Source organism: Orbicella franksi, chromosome 14, assembly GCF_964199315.1.
Source record: "Orbicella franksi chromosome 14, jaOrbFran1.1, whole genome shotgun sequence".
NCBI classification, from domain to species: Eukaryota; Metazoa; Cnidaria; class Anthozoa; order Scleractinia; family Merulinidae; genus Orbicella; species Orbicella franksi.
The window spans coordinates 412,618-431,516 of record NC_138158.1 but is presented as its reverse complement, the minus strand read 5'-3'; the positions used below and the strand labels follow the sequence as shown (position 1 = coordinate 431,516).

At 37.0% G+C, this 18,899-nt stretch overlaps 1 protein-coding gene across 7 annotated transcripts in view; it reads left to right on the top strand.

Moving 5' to 3' along the window:
• Window positions 1-18,899, top strand: part of LOC145468406 (uncharacterized) — a 116,004-nt gene that overhangs the window by 83,140 nt on the left and 13,965 nt on the right. For 3 of the 7 annotated variants that reach the window (XR_014042184.1, XR_014042187.1, XR_014042186.1), the window contains exons 4-13: window positions 477-556; window positions 884-928; window positions 1,710-1,855; window positions 3,257-3,356; window positions 8,084-8,244; window positions 8,946-9,150; window positions 9,288-9,319; window positions 9,568-9,641; window positions 9,745-9,933; window positions 10,294-10,362. Coding sequence is in view for 1 of the 7 variants with exons in the window: in XM_081452108.1 (XP_081308234.1) it covers window positions 512-556; window positions 884-928; window positions 1,710-1,855; window positions 3,257-3,323 (303 nt within the window). In the remaining 6 variants the exon portion in view is untranslated. The other 4 variants (XR_014042188.1, XR_014042189.1, XR_014042185.1 and 1 more) reach the window with 3 other exon arrangements.

Here is an 18,899-nt window from a genome sequence, read left to right as displayed (position 1 = left end):
TTAATGTATTCACTTGTACTGATGTAGTCACTAATTTGGGATAAAGTGGTCCATGTTTGATGCGCAGTATGTTGTATTCTTGGGCAAGACAGTTCTCTACAGTTGAATTGTTTGGGCAATGTGACAAAGGTTAAATTTGTTGGACATGAACATTATTCAGAATGGCTGCCTCCACCAAACCATGCTTTTTCTAAGCATGCATGCTGACCAGCGTTGTTGTGTTGTGTTGCGATCTGGACACTGTTTATTACCAGCCTTATGCAGTTTTATATTCAGAAAATATGTAAAGTTCAATAAAGGATAGAGGTGAAGCGAAGATGGCCAATGATAAAGTCATGTTGATTTTATAAACTACATGAATGCATAGTTTATATTGGTAATTAGGTGGCCGTGTTTTCTTGAGCAATATGAAATGAACCCAAAAACTTCATAATCTATGTCAAAACTAATGTCATAATTGTATGATTTGTGTATAGTGGAGATGAGCTGTTACTCGCAGTGATGATCTTTAATGGAGTGTGTGGGATTGCTCAGCTGTTTCACATTTAAAGAAAAGGTAGAGTTCTGCATTCAGTCACTAGCATGTGAGATTGTAACTGTTTTCCCGTTATGGACTTTTGTTTTTATGAGATAGTGTAAGGGGAAGTAAGAAGCTGACAAAAGGTGTTGTAGCAAATTGATAGGTTTTTGTTGTTGTTATTCTTATGGCTGTCATCAAGTCCTAAGTCACCTGTTACCGTGATCCTTGTGCCTGTAACAATAATGGTGCCTCGTGCAGGTGAATCACGTCTTTGTGATTTTATTGTAGCACTTTGGAGTTTCTATCAGTTTTGTGGCAGTTTTGCATGGGTAAAGTCACCTGATTTTTTTCTCTCGTAAGCAGATTGATGAATTGCCCAAACTGACAGGTCCGTTGAGACAAATGCAGGTAGGAATTGTAGAATTAGATGTTCAAATCACATATCAATTACTCTTGACTCGATGTCTGTTTTGTCATTTCTGTTTGCCTCTCTGGCTATTTATCCGTCTGTCTGTCTGTCTGTCTGTCAGACTGCCATCTGGTGGTGCTGATCTAGTATGGCTTTACAATAGTCTACAGGTGTAGATGTTAATAATTATCTTAGCCTGTTTGTCAGTTACTCATGTAGATACATGTAGTTATACATTTGGCCAGACAGATGAATACACAGGCCGACAGACAGGCCGACAGACAGGCCGACAGACAGGCAGACTTATAGACAGTCCATCATTCAGTCAGTTGTTTTGGTTTTGATCAGCCCCATAGTCAGTGAGACAATGACTCATCCTGCTAGTCAGTTAGTGTTTTGTCAGATTAGAGAGTTAGTTGTTTGAGTGATGATCAGTCTGTGAGTCAGATAAACAGTCAGTCTGTTCATCTGTCAGTCGGTCAGTCAGTCAGTCAGTCAGTAGGTTGGTTGGTCAGTCAGTTGTTCAGTCATACATTTGGTTGGTAAGTTAGTCAGTTAATCGGTCAGTCGGTTGGTCAGTCAGTCAGTTAGTCAGTCAGTCAGCCAGTCAGTCAGTCAGCCAGTCAATCAGTCAGATCATTGATCAGTCAATAATGGATGAATCAACTTGTTGAAGTATTGATACACGTATGTTGCAGACACTGTTCATTTTGCCCTCATTGCAGTACATTAAGTACATTTGTTTCATTCCAATCCTAACATTGTCTTTTTTTTTTCAAGAATCTGCTCGGCGTATTGGAAAGGTTTCAGAAGAAGCTAAGCTTGAAATTGATGAAATTGAAACCTAGGTGGGGTCCTATTAACCACATAAATTATTGTGAATATGGTATTTCACTGGACAAATGGAGCATCATTTTCACCACAAGGTAATGATTCTTACAAAAATCTTCTGTTTAGAACTGCTGATACTGAGAGTCCATGAGCACATTAGATCCTTTGTTAACTGACCCCACAACCTTTGTAGCTTTGAAAACTGTTGCTTTAAAATATAGGTTGATTGATTGATTGATAAAAGCATTGGTGGAAAGTGCAGAAGATAGTCTAGAGTCTTTAAGAGGTGGCTTCAAGAATGCCTTCTGTTGCTAAGCGTAAGACTGAAGTGAACAGAGGTGGTTAAGAATGGCAATGTACTGCTCATTTTAGAGGACAGCAGAGGGGATTTTCAAGCAATGTGGTGTAATTTTTCGAATCAATAGCAACGTAGTTATGTGAACAAATTAAACTTTGTGGAATCGGAAGTGTAGCTGCTCTCATAAGTTTCTAATTCTATTTGTTGTCATAGTGTAACAGCTGTTGTTGTTTTGAGGCGAGGGGGATTGTTTCTGTTGTTTGTTTTATTGTTCTCTCAAAGGGTATCAAGCCATTGATTTGAGACCTTGCAAGTAGCTGCTACATGACCCTGTGAAATCGTCCATTTCTGTAGAATCTCTATATTTGAGTTTGCTTAAGTTATAGGGGAAGCTAAAAGACATTGAGTGTGGTTCAATGTGGGAGGGACATTTCTTTTAATGTTTTAGTACACAATTCCATACTATTTGTATGAGATGTCATACCAAAATGATTTGGGATGTAGCTAAGAGCCGGCTTGAACTTATTTCACCACCTGAAAGAAGGCTTATGAACACCTGGAATTTCACTAGAAATAACGATGTGGGTTAACTTTTAACTTGATCTTCAGTTCTCTTGCTTCCATCACCTAATTTGTGTAGATTGTTTAAGCTTACATGTAAACTGTTTCTTGCAATTTAGGTGATGAGGGAGTCTATAGAAAAGCAAAAAATGCTTGAATCTGTAGATCCCTAACTAGAAATAAGGAGCCAAAAATTTAAGCCTAGACTTGTTAATGAGCCAGCTTGGTTATTTCTTAGCTACATCTCTGAGTGCAGAACCAACATTGAAATATTGTATGCTGTGATGGTAAAAGCTAACATGGCTGGGAAAGTAAAGGCTGGATAGGTTAAATCCCCATATCAAGCTGGACATAATTAGTTAATTGACTCCTATTCTGGGCCCTGCCTGAGACGAGAGAGAAATTTTTGTACAAAATTTAATATAGAATTTTACAGTTCCAGATTTACTCGCCCCAAGGAAAGTTGTTGGAAATTCTAAGGAGGAGAAGGGTTTTCAAAAGCAAACATGTTCAAAGCAAAGTATGAAGCTAAGCTGGAAGTTTCAAAACAAAAACCCTGTAAGAGGCAAATGGGCATTTTCTGGATCAACACAATTTCATTTTTTAGCTAAATCCGTATGCTGTTCTTTTTTTTCAGGCAAAGAAGCTGGATGATAAAGTTTAAACTGACAATATTCCCGAAAGGCACAGCCATGAGCAAGTGAACAGATGGACTGAAGGAGGGAAAAGATGAACAGGTGAGCTTTAGTTCAAGTAACAGTTGCTTTGGATTGTTGCAATGCTGTAATCTACCCTTCGAAGAATTATATTCTTGTGGAACTTAGAATTCAAGAAAATCCTTCAAATTGCCCAGGTTATTCATTCTTTTTTTTGTAGTATTAGTAGTAATGTAGGCTGAATTTCAACAATCTCCTTGAGTTGCACACTCCAGAAAAGAGCACTAATGCCATCTGACCATGTCATGTCACTGTTTGCTTTGATTATGCATTAAGTTAAACAAGTTAAGGCCTGCATTCAGTTTTTGAGGGCAAGATCACTTGAAGAAAGATTATACTAGGTGCAAAATTTTTTTACTGTCAAGTTAATCTGAGCTAACTGACTTGAAATGTGTGAGCTTATAATCAATTTCCAGCAACATTCTTAATGGTACTGTCCTGCTTTATGCTAGAGGAGTTCAAGATAATTTACGGCTCCAAAAAAATATACTTTTGATTGAAACCATTCTAGTCTGCAACAAAGGTAGCACGGAATGCAATAACAATATAGAATTAATGAAATGAAATGATACTGATTCGAAATGGACCTAATAGGAGCAAAAAAAGGCTGTCTTGATGTCTGATGACTATTCTAAAGTTGTGCACCATGTCCAAGAATGTCATTATCAGATGGACTTTGACAACGTCCGATAACTTTAGGGAGAGACCCTTAGTTCTTTGAAGAGGTGGAGGGGAGGGGGTGGTGGCCAAGTTGTTTGGGCATGATTTTTTTCTCTCCCTTAGGTTGTACGTGATTTTTTTTTTTGGCTGGCAAAAATTTTTTTTAGCATCAAAAATAGGACCCAGATAGAATAAAGCACGTACTCGATTTTTTTTTTGCCATAGCTCCCCTTGCGCGATTTTTTTTTGTGTGAAAAAAAACCTCTTAATCGGCGCGTAGGGGTATATTATGGACGGGTCAATAGATGAGTGAGTGAGTGAGTGAGTGAGTGAGTGAGTGAGTGAGTGAGTGAGTGAGTGAGTGAGTGAGTGAGTGAGTGCGTGCGTGCGTGCGTGCGTGAGTGAGTGAGTGAGTGAGTGAGTGAGTGAGTGAGTGAGTGATTGAGTGAGTGAGTGAGTGAGTGAGTGATGTATGTATGTCACACCAATCAGATTGGCTCTACTATAAACAGCCAATCAAATTTCTTGTTGTAAAGGTAAATGGTATGTGAGAAGATTTGATCCCGATACAGTTTTACAACGGCCATAGTTATTCTTCTATAAAAAAGGAGGAACTATTCATATATTGGGCTTACTTCGACATTTTATGTGGGTTAGGTTAGGACTTTGTGGGCGGGTTTGATAATCATTTGCAGCTGGATAATCAGTCAAAGAAACATAGTGTTTGGCATAACTACGAGCATGGGATAAAGGTTGAGCGTTTCCCATTAGATAAGTTTTTGAATTGAGTCTACTATGTTTAAGATCTGATGTGAATGAAAAACAAGTTGATGTGGTTTCTATGATAGGATCAATTGTATTTTAGGGGGGCGGAATACACTACTGGGAATGCGAAGAGGTTGTGACCAGGTTCAAATCGTTTGCGTGTTGTATTGAATGATACCGAAATATTGCTGCAGAGTCCGTAATGAATGTTCCAGGCGTGTCGTTAATTTCAGCATCCATTAAGTTTCACTGTGAAAAGCGAAGAGACTACGATTAATTTCGTCAAGAGAACAAAAAGACATTATTCTGTTACGAGTTTACAATTATAATGGGTTCTTGTTTAGTAATGGAATGAGAAGATACGTTTTAATGAAACTAAATCTCTTGTCTTCAATGTTATCAGGGTTTTCGCTTATTCACATTAATAACCAACACGAATTTTAGTTGAAGAAAAAGCAAATTATTTTTGTTCAAGATAAGTTAAGTGAGGTATATGAAGTCTTGAGCGTTTTATTGTAATAAACACAAGGACTGCGGTAATTGAAAAATAAAGACTGAGGTGTATTTTGCCGGTTTGTGATTTTTAGTCCGGTTTGGAGCGGAATGTGACAGTTACATACATACATTGGGTTGTTTTAGAGTGCATATTGTTCAGTGTGATGATGGCTAGTTATGAACGAGATAAGCCTTGTGTTTTGAAACAGTCCACGAGTTAATAGTATGCAATTGGCACGAGATATTTTTATTTTTAGTTACAAAGGTAACTTGATACTTTTGTTTTTCACAAGGAGTAAATTCAATTAGAGGTCACGAATTGTCCCTTCTAGTTCTTAGGACATGTTTTAGAGGAGACGAGACTATTTAGATCTGAAACAGTTCTAACGTTTACAACAGTAAGTGCAGGTAACGATTGTTTTGTTCTTGTTGCATGCAAATATATTTTATTTGATGGGTATTTTATGACATTCTTCTCAGTCCGATATTTATAAAGGTAAAAAGTATGAAAACTGTTCAAATGTTCTTTCAAAAATGCGTGGCACCAAGTTAAAGTACAATTTAATTAAATCAGACTTTCAACGTGTCAGAGAGGTTTTTTTCTCTTTCTTTCTATTTTCGGTGAAGTAGTGTTGTTGCGTTGTGTCGTGTAAAAGGATGAACTTACGACTCGTATAAAATGCGAAAAGTTCTCTTAACTTGGGTATTTTTGAGCAAAAATCCTTCTTGGGGGTTGGAAGGGCTATGTGATCGGTGAGTGAGGGAGTTATGCGTGTGCGCGTGTCACACCAATCACAGTGTGGGTTGTATCAAAGAGCGAATCAAATTGCTTGTTAGAAAATAAGATGGTATCTTCATTAATCTGGAGACGTGTCAGATTACTGTAGTTTGTTCAGTCAAACATTTTATGGCTTACTATTTAGTTATCTGACCATTACCGATGTAACATCGTATGTACATCATAAATTCCCAGTTTCTTTCTTGCTGTACATCGCAACCAAAAAAAACTTGTCAAATTAGCCAAATCAGTACTGTAAACAGTTCCATGAATGCTCTCCTATCTCCACGACTTCACAAAAAAAAAATTCTTGCACGCCTTGCGTGCGTATGTTTTTCCAGCAGTTTTTGTTTCGTTTCCTCAGAAACGAAACGGGATTGTTTTCAGTTCAGGGGTGAACTATTTACATAGTGATTTGTAATATCCAATCAGATTAAAGTTCATAATTGTTAATTTAAATACGGCAGTTAAATAAATTTGCTCTCCATGAGTTCTCGTAGCTCAGTGGATAGAGCGCCCGCCTGGTGTTCGGGAGGTCACGGGTTCGATTCCTGTCGGGGACTCAGAATTTTTCTTTGTCCCATGCTCGTGTCATGTTGATTAATTCACCTTCACATTTCATTACCGAGCTTAAAATTCACCATCTTTATTAACTTATCACTATGTTTATAATAGTTTTTAATTAGTTTTAATCAGTATTTAATTTGTGATTTTTACCTGATATTAGCGTTGTTTAGTTGTTAGCTTCTCATTAGTTATTAGGTGGAATACCTGTAAACTAGCCCTAAAGCTAAGCGTATATCCACGTTAAATAAAGCATTCATTCATTCATTTATTCATTCATTCAAGTAGAGACACCGCCACACTACGCGATTTGTCCACCAATGCGATATTTTAAGCCGATGGAAGCAGTTAGTTTTGTTTAGTTCAACAAAGAAATGGTACTGTTTTCCGTTTCAGAGTGATTTATTGACATAGTGGGTATGAATGTTATCAGGGTAAACGCTTGTAATTCACAAGGTAAACATGTTCAGCAAAAGTAACTTCTCGAAACTAAATTTTTATCAGTTCGTGACACGGAAAGAAAAGGAAATTAAAATGTCATGCAGGTAGAAATAATTGGCGACTTAAATGTTCCTAAGTCTTACTGAAATGATATATTCTAGAGAAACGAAGATATCTGTTTCCGTGCTTGATTTAAATGTGATTAAGATCACAACCACGGCGACATAATTTTGGTCAATCAGAACACGTGTCAGGAATAACAATCCCGCTCCTATTCTGTGGCTGCTTACGGGAAAAGAACACGCACTTGGTGCGTTTAGACGATACTACAGATTTGATATATCGTGGATGGTAACTAATTCATCATATTGAAATTTAATTAACGTTGGTATATTGCAAAATAGGCACAATATGGCTGTTTTATGAGGTGTTCTTCATATCGTAGGTGTTGACATTTTCCACATTTAGTTGAATTTCTCTAATTTTCCGCCACAATTCCAGTAGCTTTACTTCTTAGAGCGCGCTTTTAAAAAATAAGAAAATTTGTATTTCGACATACCGCTGCATTTCAAGAGCTGGTTTCCATGAAAACACCGATAGCATTTGTATTTTAGCTTCATAATATTTAAGCGAAAGTGGAGGAATAATTGCACAACTGTCGTCACACATGAGGCATCCTTTTTGAAAAAAATGATGTTAGAGGTATTGTGAATGGCTTTAGTTGCTGGTCGTATCAACAATGATGAAAAGAGTAGCTTCTTCTAAAAAAAACATACCTAATTGAAGACTAGAGTGCAAAAACCATACCCAGTTTGAGACCAAAATGACCAATATCGATACCCTACTTCTGACTAAAATGTCTTTAAAAAACATGTCCCTCTGTCGCTGGACACACCTATATAGCCGATATAAGGGAGCACCCCCCTCCCTAGGGCAGAGTCAAAGTGAAGTATCACAAGTAAATACATTTTGAAGCGCGTTGACTGTAATAACTGATACATGTGTAGACAACTTAAATTAATTAGCCCTTTCTCTTTTACTATAGGTTCAGTACTAAACCTCACCTGGACGAAAAACCCCAGGCTCTGGCAACTGAGCAGATCAGTGCAGGGCACGAAGTTCCCGGTGTTGTGGTCTGGTCTCTGCCCATTGTGCTGTTGAAATGCTCGGAGACATTAGCTGTTAAAGCTACTCTACAATCCGAGGGTAAATAAAGTATACTACTACTACTAGTGCGGTGCAAAGCGACGCATTAGCACATATCCCCCTCACCCCAGGACTTCTCATGCACGAGATGTCAAAACCCCGGCCTTTCTCAGACTTTGAATATCTTTGCGGAAACGAAACAATATTTCTTTCTGAGAAATAGCTTCTTGTTGCTATTTTTTTATGGAAATCGCCATGAAAATAGTGGTCCATCCCTAAAGTTATCGAACATGGGCCACATTACCACCAGCGGCTTTCCCCCTAAGCTTGCTGGGAATCACGCAAAGGAACCATTCTTTGTAACCGCGCAGACATCTCGGGGAACGTTTGTTGTTAATTTTAAATCACGCCCTACAATATCAAGTGTACCTAAAACTGATGAAGGCTCAAGAGTTAGCCGGGTACGAGCCAGGTAGAACGGGAGCGTGACGGGATAGAGAGATTGCTCAAGATTTGAAAAGCCTTCTAGTTCTTCTAATTTCCAGTTGAGCTGAGAAGAGATTTTAAGTAAAAGTAAAAAAGGGACCTTTCCACCCACAATCTGGAGTACTTTGAGAAATTGTAAATCATATATATATATTTTTTTTTCATGCGGTAAATGTCCGTAAAATTAACGAGACTCGGAAGGACCAGTGTTAAATTATTCAATGTTAGGATTATCATAAAATTAATTATGTATTCATTTTTGCATCTCATCTCAGTTCAGTGTGACATGTGGCCGCGACCTGCTCGGCTTCACGTCTTCAAGCAGAAATTCAACTTCTTTCGCCTGTTCCTGCCTGACAAAATGACTTCCAAATGGCTAGAAAGTTTATTCTAAAACGCAAGAACGTTTGGGTTCAGTTGAAGAACCAGGACATGACGAAAGTTCAGACGTTTAGCAGAACAGAGATGTCGTCACGCGAGGTAAGGTGAAGAACCGTTTGCTCAACGGCGCTCTTTCTTTCTCAGAAGTACAAAAATGTTTGTCGAAACAACTTTTTAGATGAATTTTATTGAAGAAATTTGACAAATCTTTTCGCTTTACTTTTCAATTTTTACAGGAGAGATTCAACACGCCGTGCTCAATACGCTGGTAAGATTACCGTGAGCATTTGTAATTCAAAGCTCGCCAAATTAGTTAGAATGTTGAATATTTTTACTATATATTTTTTCGTGTTCTTGTTCTTCAAACGAACGTTAGTCTTTTCCTGAGCGCTATTTTGGACTGTTTGATAGTTCACCGTTGGTAACTTACTGTTTACTTTATAAGGTGTTCGCTTACAACCACCATCTTTGTCATTATTAAACCCACCAATCCTTCCTGTTGTCGTTTCTTTTTAGATTTCTGATGCCTTGTGCTAGAGCACTACGCAGCTAGACAAATCCACAAGGTTGCTGGCAGCCCTTTGTGTGAAGTAAGGTTTCTCAAATTGTTCATGTTGCTAATTTATTCTTGTTTAAATCTTCGTAGTAAAGCATTTTTGTTTGTTTGTTTGTTTGTTTTTTTTTATCTACAAGATAGCAGAGGTGGACATTAAAGACCTGCAATGGAAGAGCATTTGGACAGTCAGAAAAAAAAACAATCAAAATGTGAGTGGTGTTAACAACAGAAGCATTTTTTGGTGGTGCTGGAATAGGATAGCGGGAATGTGGAACAAGATTCACAGAAACAAACACGTGGATAGAAACAAAAGAACCCAGCAAAATGTGAGTTGACCTGACCTGTATTTCATGTTATGTAGTTTTATTTAGGTGCCAACTGTTATGTTTTTGATGCGGGCAATCACCAAAAATAATATTGTACAACAGTCAGCGATATAAAAAAACAAAACAAAAAACGCACAACGCGAGCGAAGAGAAAATGTCGAACAATCTGTCAAAATCCTGCACAATTTGATATCGGAAAAATTCTTACTCAGAAAAAACTCTACCCCTTTTCAAAATCTTATAAATATCCCTAAGCTAACAGTTTTTGATGAAACACTGAATAGAGGTCAACTTCCGTTCTTCAATGTCGTTCTTAATTGTATTTGATAACTAGACACTACCTATTTTTCCAATTTGCAGGATTGCAAGGATGGAAACAAGAGCTTGGAATGGTAAACACGCGGAGCAAGCATTGGAACTCGGCAGAATGTGAGTACCTTGTTTTTTTGTTTTATTGAGAGAGTTGAAGTAATATCTTCAAAGAACAGCTTAACGACTTTGTACACGCATTAACCATCTTGGTACATTCTGTCGCCGTCGTCTACAAAACACCAAATTAGCTTGATCAAATTCTGTAACTTGCCAAAAGACAAACTTAATTGTCTATACATGCCAAAAAGAAAAGGGAACTTTTGACTTCCTTTTTTCGTTGTATTAGATAGCGTTAAGCTCTTGATTTGACATCTCCCTGGGTCCGGTTGTTCCAAAGCTGATTGACACTAGCGTGCAATTAAAAAGTTTTGTGGATTAGGAAATCTAAAAAAAGGAGAAACAAGCCATAAGGGAAATCCCATGTTTGAGGCCTAAAGCTAAATTCGACGATGAGGTGTGATCATACTCGTATAAGAACATTTCTTGATACAGTTCGGTCACCAAAGGCAGCATGGAGTAAAAACGACTTGTTAAAACTTGCAAATCGTTCAAAATTGTTTGGTTTAGTACTGGAGGGAGTTGGGGCTGGGGTGGTAGAGTAGTTTTAAACTGGATATTTGCGTGAAATTGTGATGATTTTGATTTGTTCCGTTCAAACGCAGTTGGTTCAATTTGCTAAAACCGGCTGAGTTAAGGCCCGTACGCACAAGGTGAATTTTTGTTTATTTTGCAGAAATATTTGTCATCAGTTCTGTTCTACAAGTGCGTACGGTATTTTTCTTCCTACCAAAATTTTGTCAAGCCCTACCAAACTTCAAAAGCGCCGTCGTCCTGCCTCGGAGCAGGACAAATTTTTGTCAAGCATCAAAACTCTCAGATTTTACCGTTTGCAGACGTTAATCTGACTGAAAATGTCAATCAAGGAAATTTGATCTCGGTTTTTAGAGTCTATACATTCAGCAGAAGCCCGCCAAAAAATTTAATTTTTGCACGGCAGTCGAGCTGTGAAGATGGAGAATGACGAAGAAATAAGATCGAACCCTTCGCCGTCTTCTGTGAACGAAACGGTTGTGCAACTCCAAAACCATTTGAAGACTTGGGAGATAAAATCTCCATTGGCATAAGAGAAGCAGCAACTGTCATTAAGCAAACGGAATGGCTTGAAGGACCAAAAAAAAAATAAAAGCAATAAAACACCGAAGCAATATTATCTCTTGATAATTAAAGGCCACTTTCCCACGAAAGGAACCCAAAGGATGGTGTTAGTTTTCAACGTGATTGACTCTTGTGATTATCAGATATTTTGGTGTTTTCAAGTGCGTACGTGATTAGCAAATTCAAAATTTAGTGAAGACAAAATTTGTCGCCATCTTTCCTTAATTCTAGAGTGATCTGAAATTCTGTATCTTTGATGGACCTTTACAGTTTTGACTGAAAATGTTGGCGTAAAAAAAATACCAACTGGAAAAACACAAATGGCAATAGGAAAAAATATGTTATTTGAATAAAATAATCGACTTTGTGATCAGTCATAAAAAAAATCTTCTATCTAGTTTTTGTGTCTTGCACGGTTTGGCACTGTAGTGTAGTCCATCCATTTTTTTAAACTCAAGAGGGACTTTTTAACTTAAAAGTGATACTTTTTATCCCAGGAAGGAAACTTTGTAAACTGAAAACCTTTTAAATTTGAAATAGAACGTTTCAACTTGAAAGGGAACTTGCAACTAAAAATATGATAGGGTCTAAAAGTATTTGCAAATGACCGCGAGTGACCATGAGTGACCACTGGTTACCACGAGTGACCATGAGTGACCACGAGTTACCATGAGGGACCACGGGTGACCACGGGTGACCACGGGTGACCATGAGTGAGATTACATCAAAAAATGTCGGTGATGTTATTATGACCTCATTATGACGTCGTTGTGAGGTCATTTCATCACGATAATGACATATGCACCAAACTGAAGCTATTTGCTGATGTAGTAATCAAAGATTACAGCAGTGGCTCTGCGTTCATGATACCATTATTCAGTTCCTTTACAAATATTGGCTGTTGAGCTTATGTTCTTTCAGGCTTATCATATTACCTTTTTCATTTGTGAAAGCGAAGAAAAATCTGAGCGGTTTTATCAAATAAAGTGAGGCTGGAAACTTCAGGAACGGACTATGATATATTTTCTGAAGGCCGAGCTACAAAATATTCATGCTCAGTTACTTGTAGTCAAAAATCACAGCGCCAAACTGTAGCTAGCGGTTTGCGTTATTCATATGCACTGGCATCGGATCTAATTAAGATAACTCATTACTGCTTGCATGCACTCGTGTTGTTATTTGCCCCTGATGCAGTACAGGGAGAACAAATCGGTGAACACGGTCGTCCCAAAAAATTTTGAACGCACTGGACTAGGATTGAGTTACACCACATGAACGCAACTAGTTTAACAAGAACTCGTCCGATAATTTTAGCGACTCAGTTTAGAAGAGGTGCATCTCCTCTGTCTTCCTCATGTGGACTATAGATTGCCGATTGCATATCATGGAATGAAAGGAAAACCCAAAATATGAAAATAAATTGAAAAATAAATTTTGCGATTTGTAGCTCGGCAAATGGCTATGATAAGTTGTCAGGAGTCGAACTTTCTCCCGAGTTGTGTAGTTTGCCCAAAGCCGTGATTTGTGGTTATTCATTACTAATTTAACATTTTTCATTTTTGAAAACAAGGCGTCGTAAATTCGAGCAGTGTAAAAAAAAAAAATACAAATGCAAAGTAAATTTTTGGTGATGCACTCTTTGACTATAAACTATGTTTTCTCAAGGAATATTTGTTACAAGCATTGGCGTTCTGAAATTGAACGTTCAGTGTGAAAAAAACAAGTTTAAAGAAATGCTCCTCCTGGAAGTTTAAAGTTTCCTACAAGTTTATAGTTTTACAAGTTTTTAATCTATTCATTGCTTGTTCAACCTCACGTGCAGATCGTTATCTGTTGTTCGATCAAACCAAACATGCAAAAGTTTTGAGCCTCACTTTGTTTAATAAAATCTCTTGTATTTTTCTTCGCTTTCACAAATGAAATAGGCCACGCAATAAGCATCAAAGAACATAATTTAAACAGCCAATATTTGTAAAGGAACTGAAAAATTGAATTGCGAACGCACAACCACTGCTGTAATCTCTGATTACTACACCAGTAAATAGCCTCGGTTTGGTGAATATATCATTATTTTGATGAAACGACCTTACAATGACTTTAAAATTTACGTTATAATAACATCACTGACATTTATTGATGTAACCTCACTCATGGTCACTCGTGGTCACTCGTGAGTACTTTTAGACCCTATCCTAAAAATATTAATTCGATGTTCTAAAATCGTAATAGAACTAAAGAGAAAGTTTCCAAGCAAAAATAGAACTTGTTCAATTCATAATACAACTCCTGTCAAGTCACAAGAGAACTACTTCTTTTTAAAACAAGATCTTTCGATCATCTCCTAAACTAATTTTCGAAAAGTGAAGTTTTCAACTCAAAAGACTACCTTTTCAACTGAACATGGAACTCTTTGAAATAAACAGTGGAACTTTGAACTGAAAATAATAGACTTTATTCATCTAAAGATGGGACTTTTTCAACTCTTGGACGATGTTTAAAGTAAATTTGTTTTTTACGTTTTAACTAGTGAGACAATCTCGGGTAGTGCAGAGTGCAATTTAGGCCTCTGATACAGTAGTCGCCCAGGTCCCTACCCCTGCCGCTCTCTCCCTTGGTAGTCGATTCAACAAGCCCTTTTCCCCTTTGCAGAATATGAGCCGACAAAAACTTGATAAGACATAATCTTAGTTGTGTGAATGTTTCATGTTTGTATTTTCTTTCAAGGCCCAAAAATAAGTTACAATTACCGTTTGTCAAGACGGTTTTGAATTTTGTGGTGTTTTACGTTGACTTTCGTTCGTAAATTCAAAAGTACGTAGAAGTAGCAAATGTGACAATTTTACTTTTCACGCCAACGTTTGTAACTTGATATTTTTGCTTTCCTCGCCAAGGTACAATGTATGCAACATGATACCCTTGTTTCCTCGAAAAGATAAGACAGACGTGTAATTTTTTACTCACTGCTGAAAAATCGAAGAGGAACGATTTTGTTTAATTCAAAACACGAATGTTCTTTTCACCGATAAATGAGAACTAATCTAATTATCAAATGATCACGTCCGGTCACGGAATAGTGTGATCTTATTCTGTTGCCACCTTTGATGTTAACAATAAAACCACGTCAAACTAATTCACAATGTTATCGATTAATACAACTGTGGAGCGTTTCAATGAGAATTATTGAAGGTAGAAATCGTTACTTGACCGAAATTATATTCTACATCGGTGAGCGAGTTACCTTAAAGACTGATGAAATTAATTGGCGGTTTCAGTAAGTGCCACGGAGTCTGAGGCAATAATTGCGAAGTTTCTTTTGTCACAAATTTACTAGTTTCACATGTAACTAACGCGGGAAAGTTTCAGCTGAAAATGAACTTTTTGCTCTTTCACAGAAGCAGAAATAAACAAGCTGCTAAGGAGAAGCAGTATGTTTGGCAAATACACGATAGCTATTAAACAGTAGATGAAATTTCTTGAATAAAGCTAGGGGTGATTCCAGAAGATACGGGCAGTCACAGTAGCGTTCTTTCCACTAAAAAGGGAGAACTGACCTAACCTGAAATACAGCTGCTATCTCCAGTCAAAACGAGAGTGTGGTATTGCTCAACAACAACAACACAAAAACGTGCGGATCTGAACTAGAGAACTGAGTTTATCACAAAAGCAATTCAAGAACGCATGCGTCTTACATGTTTTTTTTAAAGGCGCGAGATTATTTTTTACTTACAATGTGCGATACTTAAGCTACTAACAATACTATACTCTACTTACAAGACAGTACTTTCTTACAATGTGAGATACGCTACTAACAATACTATAATCTACTAACAATACAACACTTACAGTACTTACTTACAATGTGCGATACTTAAGCTACTAACAATACTATACTTTATTTACAAGACAGTACTTACTTACAATGTGAGATACGCTACTAACAATACTATACTCTACTTGCAAGACAGTACTTACTTACAATGTGAGATACGCTACTAACAATACTATACTCTACTTACAATACAACACTTACATTACTTACTTACAATGTGCGATACTTAAGCTACTAACAATACTATACTCTACTTACAAGACAGTACTTACTTGCAATGTGAGATGCTTACGCTACTAACAATGCTATACTGTACGCTTTACTTACTTACATTACGGATTGTATACGCTACAAAATCCAGGGGCGGGCATGTATGGTAAATTTTAGTGAACTGAGCTTCTAACTCAAAGGAGATCAAAGCGATTAAAGATAGTTTTCGTGCTGATTCACTGAAATTTAGCTTTATATACTTTGAATATTGAAGTGAGGAAAATAGGAAGGGAATGTCGGGTAGAAAGGAAAGTGGAAAAAGAGCGAGAGACTGAAAACTGGTAAAAGGTTACTAAAGAGAGAAAGGTTCAATTTCTTTCTTATATTGTTTTAAAAAAGGCTTAAAATTTTCAATAGTTGGAATAGTTCCTTTGCTTCTGCAAAGCCAAATGTAGAATCTCGCAAGTAACAGAACGCAGCTTTGTTTTTGGAGGTATCGGGCTTCAGACCCAAGACGACAAGATTGTTTAGAAGATAGTCGTTGGACAAAAAGTTACGATCCTTTATAGAAGCAATAAGGTGTTTCCAGAAAAGTTCTATTTTGCTGCAGAATCAGAAAAGATGCGTGAAATTTTCAGCTTCCTCGTGGCAAAATGTACACCTAATGTCATCTTTGTATCCCATTTTGACTAAAGATACGTTTGTTGCCAAAGTTTGATGAAGGAATCTAAATTGAAATTTAATCAGTTTGGTACTTTTGGTACATTTAATAGCAGTCATGTATGCGTTATGCCAGATTAAATCACGAGCTTCTGGGAAAACCTTGCTCCATTTCTCCTGACTAGAAATTTTATAGTTACATTTTACTTCCACCAGTTCTTGATAAGCTAGTCTGCTGGGCTTTTTCGATTTTAAAAAGGCGGTTGTGAAAGACTCTTGTTCTTTACAATTTAGTGGTACAATTGGTGGTTTGTGATTTTTCCAGAGCTCTCGGAGGGTAGATGTCATTCCATAGAGTTTCAAAGGGCAAACCTTGGTTTGATACTTGCTTTCAAATTCTGTTGGTGACAAGAAAGTACTTGTTGTTCCTTAACGATTTGATTCACATGAGAAATGCCCATTTGATACCAACTTTTATAGAAAACCGGTTTTTCCATAACTCTAATCAAAGAATTATACCATAAGCTTTGTGTGAGGAAGGAGTCTACCGTTTCTATCGAGCCTTGATAGTTTAATTCAGACCATAGTTCGAGAATCTCTTTTAGAAAGGGGCTAAGATTGTTAGCAAGCTTCTTCGAGTCTTGTATGTCAAGGTTGTCCCTAAAAACAGTTTGGCCTCCAAGTTTTTCGAGCTCAGCGTCCAAAAAAGTTTCCATTTCCCCTTGTTATTTTCGTTCAGGTACTTTCTTATCCACACGGACTTAAGGGCTTTATTAAAAGAAGCAATGTCGATCATTCTAAGTCCTCCGTTGCCATAGTTTTGGGTGATAGCGTTTCTCTTGATCTTATCACCTTTACTGTTCCAAAGGAAGTCAAAAAAGAGGTCATTTATTTGTTTACGTCTTACATGTTCCCTACCACAAGGAAAAGCACTCGATGTCCATGTGAAATCCTGTATGAAATGTATCTTTCACCTATCATACAGTTGACACTGACGCTAACTAATCTGCTCATAAGTTTCAAGCCAATTGCTTTTGTTCTTAAGAGAATAGCACCACAAAGATAGCAAGAGATTTGCGAAAACATATATATAGTTTTGTCATGTTATGTAAAACGTTACGTAAGAATGCCCTGTTCTGCGTAGTGGACACGGGTACCTACCCACCCAGCCCCACTTCCTGCAAGACACATTGATTAATAGAAATTAATTAATTAATTAAACTAACATTAAAGTTTACACCTTATTGTCTTAGTGCTTATATCTTTTGCATATAAAGTGAAACTTTCCAACCAAAACCAAAAATATCACTCTCTCAAATGAGAGTGACCTTTTTCAATTCAAATAAATTGTTTTCAACTAGAAAAGATGGCGTTTTAGTTAACCTTTCCCAATTCAAGTGGGCGTTGTAAAACTAAACTTGTGCAGCTAAACTTGGACTTATGGGAATAAACTTAGAAATGCTGTTAAAACCAAAATCCAAACTTTTACATCAAAAAGTGGAAGTTTATAAACTGGAAATGGAACTTCTTGAACCCAAAAGGTTATTTTCGACTAATTTTTGAGCTAGTTGGACTAGAAAATCTTGTCAATAAAGAATGGATCACCGTCAGATAGAAAGGCTACTTTTCAAATAAGTGTGGAATGAAACTTCAAGAAATCCAAATGAAACCGTTCTGAGCAGATTTACTTTTTCCGACTCACAAGAGATCCTTTTTAACTCAAAGTGAATCTTTTGCAAGCAAAGATTATTTTTCATATCAAAGGAGATCGTTTTAATAAGCATGTAATTTTCCTTAAGGAATTGTACAAAAGAGAAGATTTTTAACTGAACATGGAATTTTTAAACTCAAATTGAAACTTTCCAACAAAAATACTTCTTTTTCATGGACGCGTTTTCACCTTAACGTTGTGAGGCAAGAATACTGTTTCCAACTCAAAAGATATCCTTTCTAAGTAAGCATGGAACTTTTAGAACTTAAGATGAAACTTTTCCAAGCAAATGTTTTTTTCTTATCTCAGAAGAGATGATCTTGACTGGGCATGAAACTTTCTTCACTCAAATTGAACCTTTTCCATCGAAAATACTTCTTTTCAACTCTCAAGAGATCCTTTTAAGTATGCATGGAACTTTTCAACTCAAAAGGAAATTGTTCCAATGAAAATACTTTCTTCAACTCGAAGCAGATGCTTCTTTTTCATGGACGCGTTTTCACCTTAACGTTGTGAGGCAAGAATACTGTTTCCAACTCAAAAGATATCCTTTTTAAGTAAGCATGGAACTTTTAGAACTTAAGATGAAACTTTTCCAAGCAAATGTTTTTTTCTTATCTCAGAAGAGATGATCTTGACTGAGCATGGAACTTTCTTCACTCAAATTGAACCTTTTCCATCGAAAATACTCTTTTCAACTCTCAAGAGATCCTTTTAAGTATGCATGGAACTTTTCAACTCAAAAGGAAATTGTTCCAATGAAAATACTTTCTTCAACTCGAAGCAGATCCTTTTAGGTAAGCATGGAGCTTTTCACTTCCTGCAAAGTGATGATCCGTTACTTTTATGGAAAAAATTCGACTCCTCTTTCTACCTTATTCTGTGGTGTTTGTTGCTGATACTCCACAGCCATGCTGAACACGTTGTTAAGATTACTCTGAAGTGTTCAAATTCAATTCAAAATTCGCCAAACTAGTTAGATTGATCTAGCTCTTCAAACTAATGTTAGGCTTTTAGCACTACCTTGAA